Genomic DNA, 13,122 nt, shown 5'->3' with positions numbered 1-13,122 from the left:
AAAAAAAAAATATATTTTAAAAAAAAAAAAAAAAAAAAAAATAAAAAAAAAAAGGTTTAAAAAAAAAAAAAAAAAAAGGGAGGAGGAAGAGGCCAAAGACAATGTGCCAATGGCAAAGCCTCTGCCAAAGAAAGGGTAACTATCTTCCTCCTCCTCTTCCTCCTATCTGTAACTTCCTCCTTCAGTACTCATAATTCAGAGTGTTATAAATACTATAACATTTTAGAAGCATATATCTTACGATTTCTTGGACAGATCTATTCAAATATTCTTTAGCCTAATTACCCAGATTTTAAAATTTGGATAATATGGTCACCAAATTAATAGTAATTTGGTATACACTAATTTTTCTTTGTTTTGTTTACTGATTTTTAAATTTTAATCTTCATATTATGGAGAATTTAAAACATACAAAAGTAAACAGAGTAGTATAATGAATCTCTATGTACTTATCACCTAGCCCAACACAATCAACCCAGGATCAAACCTGCCCCATTCATGTCCATATCTATTTTCTCCCCCCAGAAGTGACTCATCACTTTTGCCATAGTCTGTCTTTAGAAGCAGGCTACTACTAGGTCCAGTCCACACACAAGTGGAGAGACTTACATAAGGATGTGAATACTAGGAGGTGAGGATCATTAAGAGCCACCTTACAATTTACCTAACCACACATACATACCCTTATTCATATATTTGTAACTCAGATATGCACTACTCAACTAATGCAGCTATTCCATATGCAATGAAAAGCAAACCCTCCCTCCCTAAAAGGAGATAATACAGATTCTTCCAGTTATTCTGTCCAGCCCTAAATCTCTGGTCTAGAAAACTATAAAAGTGAATTTTAATTATTCTTCTCCCCCTCCCTATATTCCTAATTTACAGTGACAAGGGGAAAACAGGAGAGCTTCAGTGAAAACAGTTGGTAAAAGGGGAGCCCTAACCGGTTTGGCTCAGTGGATAGAGCGTGGGCCTGCGGACTGAAAGGTCCCAGGTTCGATTCCGGACAGGGTCATGTACCTTGGTTGCAGGCACATCCCCAGTAGGAGGTGTGCAGGAGGCAGCTGATTGATGTTTCTCTCTCATCGATGTTTCTAAGTGTCTATCCCTCTCCCTTCCTCTCTGTGAAAAATCAATAAAATATATTTTTTTAAAAAGGGGGGGAGAAGAGAAGACAACAGTGATTGCCAGGTCCATAGCTAAAATGCAGCCAGCCAGTAATATCCTGAGAACCCGAGACCCCTTTTTCTTAGCAATAGAGTTAGTTGCTTGGTTAATTTGGCAGTTCTAGTTTATCTTTCTGGGACAGTCTCCCACTTGGAAGGATTCTTTCTGGAAACTGTTCATTTTAGTAGCCCACTTAATAATTTTCATCCCCTAATGGAAGAAATTGGGGATTGGTTGGTTGATTTACTTATTTATAATTCTGACAACCTGCACAATGATATTCATAGAACCCTAATAGAACCCCATTATAGTGCAAATTCTTTTCTTCTACCACTCCCCCTCTCCCCTTCGGTAACCCTCAGCTTGTTCTCTATATCTGTGGGCCTGTTTGTTTCATTTTGTTTATTCATTTGTTTTGTTTTAGATTTCACATATAACTAAATCATACAGCATTTATCTTTGTCTGACTTATTTCACTTAGCATTATTCTCTAGATCTCTCCATGTTGTTGCAAATGGCAATATTCTATTCTTTTTTCTTGCTGAGTAATATTCTATTGGAGAGACCTAGAGTATATATGTAGAAAATATCACCTTTATCCATTCATCTACCGATGGACACTAGGTTGCTTCTATATCTTGGCGATTGTAACTAATGCTACAGTTACATAAGGATGCATATATCTTTTCAAATTAGTGTCTTTGTTTTTTTTGCATAAATACCCAGAGGTAGAAATAGCCCACTTAATTTTGTTGTGAGGTGGGATCACGGATTGCCATAGGACTGATTAATCACAAACTGATTGTTTGCCTGGTTTAGAATTTTACAATTTCTTTTTTAATATATATTTTTTATTGATTTCAGAGAGGAAGGGAGAGAGATAGAGAGATAGAAACATTAATGATGAGAGAGAATCACTGATTGGCTGCCTGCACGCCCCCTATCGGGGGGGATCAAGCCCGCAACCCGGGCTTGTGCCCTTGGCCAGAATCGAACCTGGGACCCTTTAGTCTGCAGGCCGATGCTCTATCCACTGAGCCAAACCAACTAGGGCTAGAATTTTACAATTTCATTAGAAACTTAGTAGACTGTTGGTTGGTTTGTGTTTCATTGACTCAGAAACCAGAGATCATGTTGAGTCATAATTCTTGAATTTAGACCTTCACCTGGCAGCAGGCTACATTGCCCTTCCTGAATCCCTGTTCCTCTGCTTTTGTGTGACCCAGTAACCTTGAGAGAGAGGGTTTCTTAATCTGCTCCTTGCCTCCAGGTCAAATCCCAGTGGAGACTTTTTTCCAAAAGGGATAGTTGATGTCTTTGTTAGGAGGAAGTGCCTGGAAGGCAGAGGGTAAAGGAGGAGAGATAAGGCATTTCTCAGGTCTCCAGTTTACCTCTTTCCTGCCACTCTTAATTTAGCTTAGGCACTGCTTTCATTTTTAATAGTTGCAGAAGTTCAACATTGCTTGATTCTTAGTTTTATCTTCTGTAAAGATTAAGAGTTAATAATAGAGTGCTTTTGAGAATTAAATGTGATAATGTATGTAAAACAAAAATAAATGGTAGCTATTGCTATGATTATAGTTAATTATAGGATTAAATGGGTATTTTGGAAATGAGGAAACAGAGTTTTTGGATTTATGTCAATCTGACCATAAATGTTGTGGTCAGGTACAAGTATTAGGTAATACAAGTACCAAGAGGTTAATCCTGAATCTTTCCAGAATTGAACAGAATAATGTATACAATTTAAAATTCTCTCAGGACATTTTTGATGTGGGATTCACTATAGATTTGAAATTTTAACGGCAATTATCACTGCATCTTTAGTTTTGTTATTATGGCTGGGATATTTTATTCCTGTTTGGTTCTAGTATTCCAGATTCACAAAAAAGAGAATTCCTCCATGTAAAGCTTTAGGCAAATATGAATTTTAAGAAATCTGTATATAATTTGAATAACAGCAGAGACCTACACAATCAGGTTTTTAAATATTGAATGTTCCAAACCTGTATTAAGAGCCAGTTAGTTTCACTGGGTATCATATTGCTATAAAGAAACTACCATATAACATCCTTTAAAAACTTTTATTTCACTCCATTAGCTTTAAAATGTTTCCAGCAAGGATGGCATTTTGGACCTTTTAAAAAGTCTCTGGGAGCTCAGACTTCTGGTGAAGCTGGTGTCATAAGTTCTTACTTGGAAGGAATAGATATACCTTTGGCTCCAAAGACATCAATAATATATGAAAAAATATTTTTAAAAAAGACTTATCTTGACTCAAAAACAAGATAAACATCTCTGTGGACCAGAAATGGAACAAAATGCGGAGTGTAAAATGAAGTCTCTGACCGCCTGACTCGGGCCCAGCAGCAGTGAGAGTGGCTCCTGCTGGCTGATGGAACCACAAGTACTTGCAGTGAGAGGAGTGGCCTGAGCCAGGTCTCTGTTTGAAATCAGAGCGGGTGGGGAGTGGTCTGCAGAGTAGCTCTCTTCTCCCCTTTATGAAAGAAGACCTTTAAAAGCCTAAGATTTGAACAGAGACTCACAGGGTCACCACCTATAGTTACGACTTGCTCAGTGCTAGGGGCCCATTCATTTAGACCAGCGGTTCTCAACCTGTGGGTAAGACCATCGGAAAACACATATATAATTACATATTGTTTTTGTGATTAATCACTATGCTTTAATTATGTTCAATTTGTAACAATGAAATCGGGGGTCACCACAACATGAGGAACTGTATTAAAGGGTCGCGGCATTAGGAAGGTTGAGAACCACTGATTTAGACCTAGAGTTGTGCAGTACACATCTGCAGCACTCACCTGTGGCCTTCAGACAAAGATCAGCCTTTTCACTGAAAGCACTCTCCACATTTCTGTTCTAAGTAAAAACCAGCCAATCCCTGAGGCCAATGTTTCTCCTACAACCTCCCCAAGTAGAGGTGCTTTTCTTCTTTATACCAAGTATTACTGGGTCCAGAGGTTGGGGTAGGTGTCTTCCTTACCCCTCACTGCTGATTCCAGACCACGATAACATCTTCCTCCCTAAAGAACTCCAGCTCCTTTGAAAACTTGCCATCAGACTGCCCGCGCCCCCCCCCTTTTTTACTTTATCAGCAGTTGTTTTCATAAAAACAAACACCCAATAGTCATAGTTTCACAGTTGAAAAAGTTACACATTACACAATTCATTGTATATTCAACAGGTTCCCATTTCCTAAAGGGCTTGTAATATAAAGCAGAATAGAAGGGAAAACCTCAAAGTTGATTACTTTGACACTAAGTTTTACACAGAACACTAAGAACCACAAAAAGCTTAGGTTCTATCAGAAAATACAGACCAAATTCCATTCTTGATTTAAAAAATCCAATTAGAAACATCTTTTAAAAAAACCACCAAATTCCACAATATGATTAACAAATTTCAAATTAACAGCAGTGTAAAGAATTTTTAAATAAACAATTTTGTATAGCTAGAATATAACAAAAAGTTAAAGCATGATTTTCAAACACTTGATTATTTCTTGCTAGAATGTGTTTAAAATTAGGTTTTACTTTCTTTAAACCTGTAACCCCTCCCCAAGACTGCTCCCCTTTTTTGTAGTTTTTCCCCTACTCATTGAAGAGGGAGGTGAACCTAGTCATTTTCTTTATCAGTAGTCCTGGCATCACTCTTTTTTATTAAGAATTTTTAAAATATCTAAAAGATAAGAACTGTTTTTATTCTAAAATAACCGTAATATTTCACATTCCTCTGGTTGTCTCCTAAATGTCTTTCTTCAGTAACAGGTTCCATTTCTCCAATTAATTAATTAATTAATTAATAGTGTGTGCTTGTTTGTATCAGGAAACAAAGTCCCATATTGCATTTTGTTAGTTGTCTGTTCAGTTTTTTAAAATCTGAAACAGTTTCTCTTCCTTGTTATTTATTTGTTTATTTGTTTAAGAAACCACATTTTCCTATTTGCATCTCTGTGGTATGATTAAATTTAACATGTTCATCTAATCCCTGTATTTCCTGTAGACTGGTTATTAGATGTAGAGCCTTCTATACTAATAATAGAGGAATATGCAAATTGTCTGGGACGCCATCACGTAACAATCAATCAGGACAGGGACGGGACCGCGGCAGAGAGCTCTCAGCACACCTGCGCCAAGGGTCCGAAGGGTGTGGAGAGCAGATAGGCAGTTAGGGGGATCAGGCCAGCAGGGGAGAGCAGATAAGGGGGATCAATTGGGGGTGACCAGGCTGGCAGGGGAGCGCAGTTGGGGCTGACCAGGCCATCAGGGGAGAGCTGTTGGGGGCGACTAGGCCAGCAGGGGGGCTCAGTTGGGGGCATTAGGCAGGCAGGCGGGGGAGTGGTTAGGAGCCAGTGGTTCTGGATTGTGAGAGGGATCCCGGATTGGAGAGGGTACAGGCCGGGCTGAGGGGATCCCCCCTCCATGCATGAGTTTCGTGCACCAGACCTCTAGTAATACTATAAAGATGACTTTGTAGGTGATGCTGTGCACTTTCTACTGCATCACATCAGGAGACACTTATGTCTGCTTATCTCTCTTTTAATGATGCTAAGACTGATCAATCTGTTCAGGTGTTGTCAGTCTGATTCATCTATTTCATAATTCCTCATTAGAATTTTAACTTAATATACCTCTGAGCTGTTGATGATAGTTGTCTAGAACCATGTTTCATTGGGGGTTATAAAATATTAATCCTATAATTCTAATGATTCTTCTGCATTTATTAGCTAAAATTCTTTTATCAAAGACTTTGGCTCATCAACTATTTGGTTACCCTGAGGTGAGATGAATTTTTAATTATTTTCCTGTATTTACCAGTTTTCACATAATGAGTTGATTTTGTAGTATGTCCAATGAGTTTCTTTTTTGTTGTTGATGATATCATTATAAATTTGCAAATTTTAACATTTTTGATGTGTTTCAATCCATTTCAGTCATTATTCTCTTTAATGTTAAATGGCTTTGGCCATTGGCTCCTGTGTTCTTTTGAGATGAACTCAGTAGCTTGCTTGTATTTCTGATAAGATGCCCTAGGCACCTCTTATATATTTCCTGTTCCAGAGTTGGAATCAGCCATTCTTCCAAGAAGGCCTTGATCCTTTTGGAGGGAAATGTTAGAGACCATGATCCAGGTTCTAGAGTGCTCATTGTTACTGGTTTGATCATTACTTCTAGATGAAATATATTTGTTTTTGACATAAAAATATGTCATGAGTGTAAACTGAAGTTTCAAGTTCAAATTTAAGATTACAGAGTTTTACTCTTGGTTTTTTATTTGAAACATTTTTCTTTTACAAGAAAATGTTGGTTCCTGAAGACATTAATGGTGCTATATATATCTACCCTAAAATATAGTTTCAAATAATAAATCAATATTATTCTAATATGTTACTGAATACTGTTTTAGATTTTTAATTTTTTAATATAAACAAATCCATATATCTTCATATCTGTCCCTTTATTAGATAAAAGGTATCATACTATACACACTGTTTTACATCTTACATTTTTTATTATATAACATATCCTGGAGATCACTCCATAGATCTTCCCTATTCCTTTCACAGCTGTATAGTATTCCACTTTGTGAATTTTCCATAGTTTATTCAACCTATCCCATATTGATAGATAGTTGGGCTGTTCTAATCTTTTGCTGTTACCATTAGTGCTGTGTATAGTAATTGCCTTGTGTGTATGTTATTTCATAGTTTTGTTTATCTCTGGGATAGAATTCTAAAAGTAAAATTGCTGGGTCAAGGAATTTACATGTATATAACTTTGCTATCTTGTGTCATGGTGATAATACTTTGGTGGGGATTGGAGTTGAGGAGCAGATAATCTCTCTATATAAAAGCCTAAGTGACCGTTCAACCGTTCAACCGGTAGCTATGACATGCACTGACCACTAGGGGGAAGATGCTCAACGCACAGGCATGGAAGCATGGAACGGACTGATGAATCTCAGAGGAAAGGGGGGAGGGGAGAGGGTGGGAAGAGATTAACCAGAGATCTTATATGCAGAGGCACGGTGCATGGATTTGTGCATCCTTGGCCTGGCCTGCAGGGATTGGGCTGAAACTGGCAGTACAACATCCCCCAAGGGGTCCCGGATTGCGAGAGGGCGCAGGCCAGGCTGAGGGACCCCACTGGTGCACAAATCCGTGCACCGGGCCTCTAATAAAAATAGAATATGCCTTATAGGTAGAAGTACTTCAAAGAAATACTTATAAGATGTTTGACTTTATTTTCCTATCTTTTTACTATACCCTTTCATTCTTCATTAATACTGTAATTGTCACATTATACTGTATTTATAAAGATGATATCATTTTGAGGGGAATTTGAAGTAATACTAATTACAATTAAACTCTTTTTCTCTGTTTTTCAGATGTTACTATAATATCGTACCCATTTTGGCCAGAGATTAGATAAGTTTAACTTGCCCAACATTTTTCCTAATTTTTGGCAAATTGTCCCCAACTTCAGGATTTTTGGCTGATACTACCAACTGTTAAAATTCTTGCAAACTTTATTCTGTTACAAACATACCAATTTTGACTATCAAAGGCAAATCTCCTTTTGTTAGTTGGTGCTTAACTTTCTTATATATTATCTCTGTGTTTTTACATATGGAAATATTTTCTCCCTCTCTGTGCAGCTTGGTTTTTTCACTATGCACTAACACTTCCTACTCTACTTTTGAAATTATTATATCTCTTATTTTAGAACTTAAATTTTTAAAAATATTTTTTATTGATTTCAGAGAGAAAGGGAGAGATAGAAACATCAATAATGAGAGAATCATTGATCAGCTGCCTCCTGCACACCCCCTACTGGGGATTGAGCCTGCAACCCAGGCATGTGCCCTTGATCGGAATCGAACCTGGGACCTTTCAGTTTGCAGGCCGACACTCCATCCACTGAGCCAAACTGGCTAGGGCTAGAACTTAAATTTTAAAGTAAAATCTAACCCTAAAAAGATATAATCATACTGTTTGGGGCAGAAATTATACAGGGTGGGGCAAAAGTAGGTTTATAGTTGTAAGAACACAAAACACAGAGTTTATTCTTGTACTATTATTATTTATTAATTATTGTATTATTTTCCATACGAACAATTGTAAACCTACTTTTGCCCCAACCTGTATACTTTCTTTCCAACTCCTATTTGCCACACTCCTTTGATTATGTTATAGCATTTTCACCTTATTGCTCCATTGCTACATCATTCAGATTGGCTTGCAGGTTAGGAATCTCTATATATCTTTTTCTATTTATTTCTAAGAAGTTTTTTATGTCTATAATTTTGTTGGTTGATTTTATATCCAAACATGTCATCTTATCCTAGTTACTATTGAATTCTTCTTTTTTATATGATTGGACAATCATGAGAGCATTGAATTTTTTGTTTTTCAAAATCTTGCTAACTTACCTAATAAAAGTTTGATGTATTTTAATGTTGTTTGTTGGTATTTCATTTTTTCTTGTTTAGGTCCGTAACGTTCTTAATGATGCAGTGGATTTACTGGAATTCCGTGATAGAGTCATTAAAGCATCTTTGAACTATGCCCACTTAGTTGTTTCAACGTCTCTTCAATGTTATGTGTTCTCGTAAGCATCTTGTATTTCTTAAAAATCCAGTTTTGTCTGTGATGAGGAATTTATTTTTAATCTTTCACATCAAGTTCCTATCCTGAACTTAATCCCAAACAAGAGTGAGAAAAAGTGAGCCGAGAGCAGTGAAAATAGATCTAATGAAGTTTGTGAATCAAAGGTTAATACTCACTTTTAAAATACTTCTCTGAAATAGTGTTTGCTCTTACTTTCCTCACAGTTCTAAGGAATTTAGTATAATTTGATTTCAAAGCACAGGAAAGACTAGGAGCAGCTGATAAAGGATGCAAAAATGAACTTCCTAACCATTGGAATGGGACAACTAGCAGCCTGACAACAGAGTGAAATATATTCATTCATTAAGGACACAAGGAGCTATTTAGGCTTAACATCATAGCCTGTGGTAATCACGTTCATATTGATGATCCAAAGTTGTCCAGAAATAATGAAAGCAAATATTATTCGGTATACTTTGTATTAGAAAGCAGGGAATGATTCCACACATCCAAGACTTTCACCTAAACATACTTGGTATTTAAAACAGTAGCTCAGTATGTGCTAATAAATGTTGAACAACTAACTTTTTGCCTTGATTTGCATTGTCTGCTGATTTCTATGAGGTAAATACTTCTACTATGGCCAATTTCAAGCTATCAATGTGTAGTGTCTGAAAGCAGAATTGAGAAGAGGTACCTTATAACATTATATGGTTATAGTCTAATCATCATTGAATATAAAATCGAGGATAGAGATTATATGTCTTATTCAACATTTACATGCCCAGTTACCTACTAGCACAGTGTCCGACATGTAGTAGGTACTTAATAAATAAGGAAGTATTTTTGAGTAAATAAATGGATTGAAAAACATGAAAAATAGTGTTGTCTTGGTATCCTCATGCCCAGTAATACATAATGCAAACTAATACATTTGCTAATTTAATTAACCATTGTTACAACTGTGTATTAATATTTCTCACTCACTATGTATAAATTTGCTACAAGTGAGAATCTGCAACTTCGTATAATAGCCAAGTCTGGAGTAATGAAATGAGAGAAGCAAAGGCGAGAGCATTAAGAAACAAGCAGCTCAATTGTACATGAAAATGTTTTTCTTTCATAAAGAGAAAGAGCAACAGGAAGAATTTGAGAAAAGTCAAGAGAGATACCAAGTTAAACAGTTGAGATATGGGGAAGGTACTATAGAGTGTGAGAAAATATCAATCATTCAATGGACATAAGTATTTGAATAATTAGTTTTCATGGGGTTGAGGAAATAGAGAATATTTCTTCAGTTTAGGATTTTTTTTTGTCTCAAGTAGGTAAGACTTGATGGCTCTTTATAGTGGCAAGGATTAGTTTGAATCTGTAGGATTAGTATCATTATGTGTTACTTGTATTAGAGAGGTTGCTTTTTAAAATAATTACTAACAGTTCAGTAGGTTTGTGTTTTGTTTTTTTTGTCACTCCAGTAACTATCTTTTACTAGTTAATATGTGGCAAAATATAAGATTGCTTCTCTTTTGTTTTCTGATTTACCATGACTCCCATCTCTTGTTGTCAAGACATTTATTAAGGTACAGAATATTTACTAAAGTGAAATACCAGGGAGCAGTAGTGGGAATGAGTAGGACTGACACCTATGATCACCAAAACATATTTCATTAAATTGAAAACACCTACTAATATTTTATGTAATCACTATTACTTACTGGGCACTATTATACTATTTTTTATGTTCATGACTTAATATACTCTGTGTGTTGGGTATTATTATTATTACTAGAGGCCCAATGCACAAAATTCATACAAGAGTAGGCCTTTCTTCCCCGGTTGCTGGCACCAGCTTCCCTCAGGCACCCGGGACCTGGGCTTCCCTTGCAGCCCCAGCTTCTTCCGGAAGGACATCCGGTCTAATTAGCATATTACGCTTTTATTATTATAGATTATTCCCATTTTATGAGATGAAGAAACTAAAGGACACAGAGTAATTAAATAACTGGCCCTAGATCCACTTACTTAACTTTTTTTTACTAAAGGAAGAGCTGGGATTTTAATCCAAGTTTTTAATAACTGTTGCCTTTTTTTTTACTAATAAAATATAGTTTTTAAAACTAACTTGCAAGCAATATACAGTTTATATGAGAAGTTCTGGAAAAGAAAAAAGTTCTTCAAAAAGAAAAATATATATAAGCAACTCTATGTTAAATATTCATCTGATTTCACCAATAATTGTATATTTAACAATAGAATATACTCATTCAACATTACAGTTTGGGGAGTTTATATTTCCATGACATGTAATTTTGTGAATGGATATTTTTAAAAAATTTACATAATCATTGTTCTTATTAGTTATCTTGACAAAAAACGAAGGTTAATTCTAATAACTTCATGAATGAAACATGCCATATTTTTTTCTAAAATACAAAAGCACGTTGTTTTGCTTTATACATGCATTTAATTATTGAAATATGGGTATCAGACTCTGCATTAGCCAAGATTAATTTGTGTGTTTACTCACTTCAACCTTCCCTTCCCCCATCTTCTGGATCTGAATATGAAATTTAAAACATTGCTTCCATGAAAGTAATTGAGAGAGATTCAGAATATATAAGAGTAATAAAACATTTTAAACTGTGAAGCAACCGATTACTTGGAGATAGGTTTTACAGGCTCTAAATGTTCTGTCCGCTCATCCCTATCGTTGAATCATATTACACTATAAAAACCAAAGGAGTTATTTGTTCACTTATGTATCCATTTATTTAATAAGTATTTATATAATATTTTACAGTTTACAGAATGCTTCACAAACATCTGTTTGGGAGACCTGTATGAGAAATAAATCATGTTTATCATGTTCTTGTTACGTATTATAAATGTTTGTTCAGTATCTGCTATATAAGAGGCAGTTAGCTAAATACTTGGGTAAGTTGTCATTATCTTCATTTTACATATAAGGAAACTGATGCTTAGAGGATTAAGCTTCTTAAACTCATATGGCTAGACAGGTGGTGAAACCAGATTTCTAATCCTGATCCATTTAGGCAAAAACCCATCCCCTTTACACTATGCCATGCTGCTACTGTTTTTTAGATGAGAAACATTAAACGAGTTGCCCGAATCACAGAGCTAATAGATTTTACTTGGACTTACACTTAGGATTCCTCAATTCATTTATTGTGATTCCTACAATAAACTTTTATTAAATGCTTCCTGTGTGCTAGGTTTAGGAACAGAGTCTCTGTGTTCTGTTAAGGGATACAAAAATTAAGTGAATGCCAAAACTGGTTTGGCTCAGTGCATAGAGCGTCGGCCTGCGGACTGAAAGGTCCCGGGTTCGATTCCGGTCAAGGGCATGTAACTGGGTTGCGGGCATATCCCCAGTAGGGGATGTGCAGGAGGCAGCTGATCGATGTTTCTCTCTCATCGATGTTTCTAACTCTCTATCTCTCTCCCTTCCTCTCTTTAAAAAATCAATAAAATATGTTTAAAAAAAAAATTAAGTGAATAATTTTAGAACAGTGTGCCAACCACTGTAATAGAAATATATACAAAGTTACTGTGAAACTAAAAACACTTAAAATGAATACCTATCTCCTTATTAAAAAGTATTCTGTGTTTTAAATGTTAATAAATTTCTATTTTATTTGTCTTTCAGTACAAAGAACTGGAATACACCACTTATATTTGATCTCAAAGAAGGAACTGTTAGTTTAATTCTGCAAGCAGAAAGGTAATTTATCATCTTTGACTACTGAATTTTGGGTTAAAATATTTCAAATCACAGCAAAGCACTTGTTAAAGCATGCCATTTAAGAATGTCATATTAGTCATTAGGTATCAATCTGTTTCTACTATTTATTTTTTTAAAAGTAAGAGAATAAGGTCTTAGATCAATGGTTCTGAAACTTTTTGGTCTTCGAATTTGCTTACATTCATAAAATGATATGGAGGGTTATATGAGGGTTATAGATATTACCATTTACTATAGTATTAGAAATTAAAATTGAGATTTAAAAGTTATTAATTTTAAATGATGAGAATAAACTCGGAAGTAAATATCAGATTAATGACATGAGAAAATGAGAGTGAACCGGGCAAATTATTATGAAATAGTTTTGACCTCAAGGTCCCTCTGTTTTCTATTGTTTTTAGTTTTTATTTTTTTTTTTAATTAAATCTTTATTGTTCAGGTTACATTTGTTCCTCTTTTTTTCCCCCCCATAACTCCCCTCCTCCCAGTTCCCGCCCCACCCTCCGCCCTCACTCCCCACCCACTGTCCTCATCCATAGGTGCACGATTTTTGTCCAGT

At 35.6% G+C, this 13,122-nt stretch overlaps 1 protein-coding gene across 1 annotated transcript in view; it reads left to right on the top strand.

Annotated features, from left to right (window-relative positions):
• Nucleotides 1-13,122, top strand: part of IFT80 (intraflagellar transport 80) — a 106,230-nt gene that overhangs the window by 64,198 nt on the left and 28,910 nt on the right. Inside the window, exons 10-11 of the mRNA XM_005864124.2 lie at nucleotides 8,683-8,801; nucleotides 12,468-12,542. Coding sequence (XP_005864186.1) covers nucleotides 8,683-8,801; nucleotides 12,468-12,542 — 194 coding nt within the window. The remainder of the gene's footprint in view (nucleotides 1-8,682; nucleotides 8,802-12,467; nucleotides 12,543-13,122) is intronic.

The sequence above is a fragment of the Myotis brandtii genome, unplaced genomic scaffold, assembly GCF_000412655.1.
Source record: "Myotis brandtii unplaced genomic scaffold, ASM41265v1 scaffold186, whole genome shotgun sequence".
In the NCBI taxonomy this organism is placed as follows: Eukaryota; Metazoa; Chordata; class Mammalia; order Chiroptera; family Vespertilionidae; genus Myotis; species Myotis brandtii.
The sequence above is the reverse complement of the archived record's forward strand: the minus strand, read 5'-3'. Positions and strand labels throughout refer to the sequence as shown.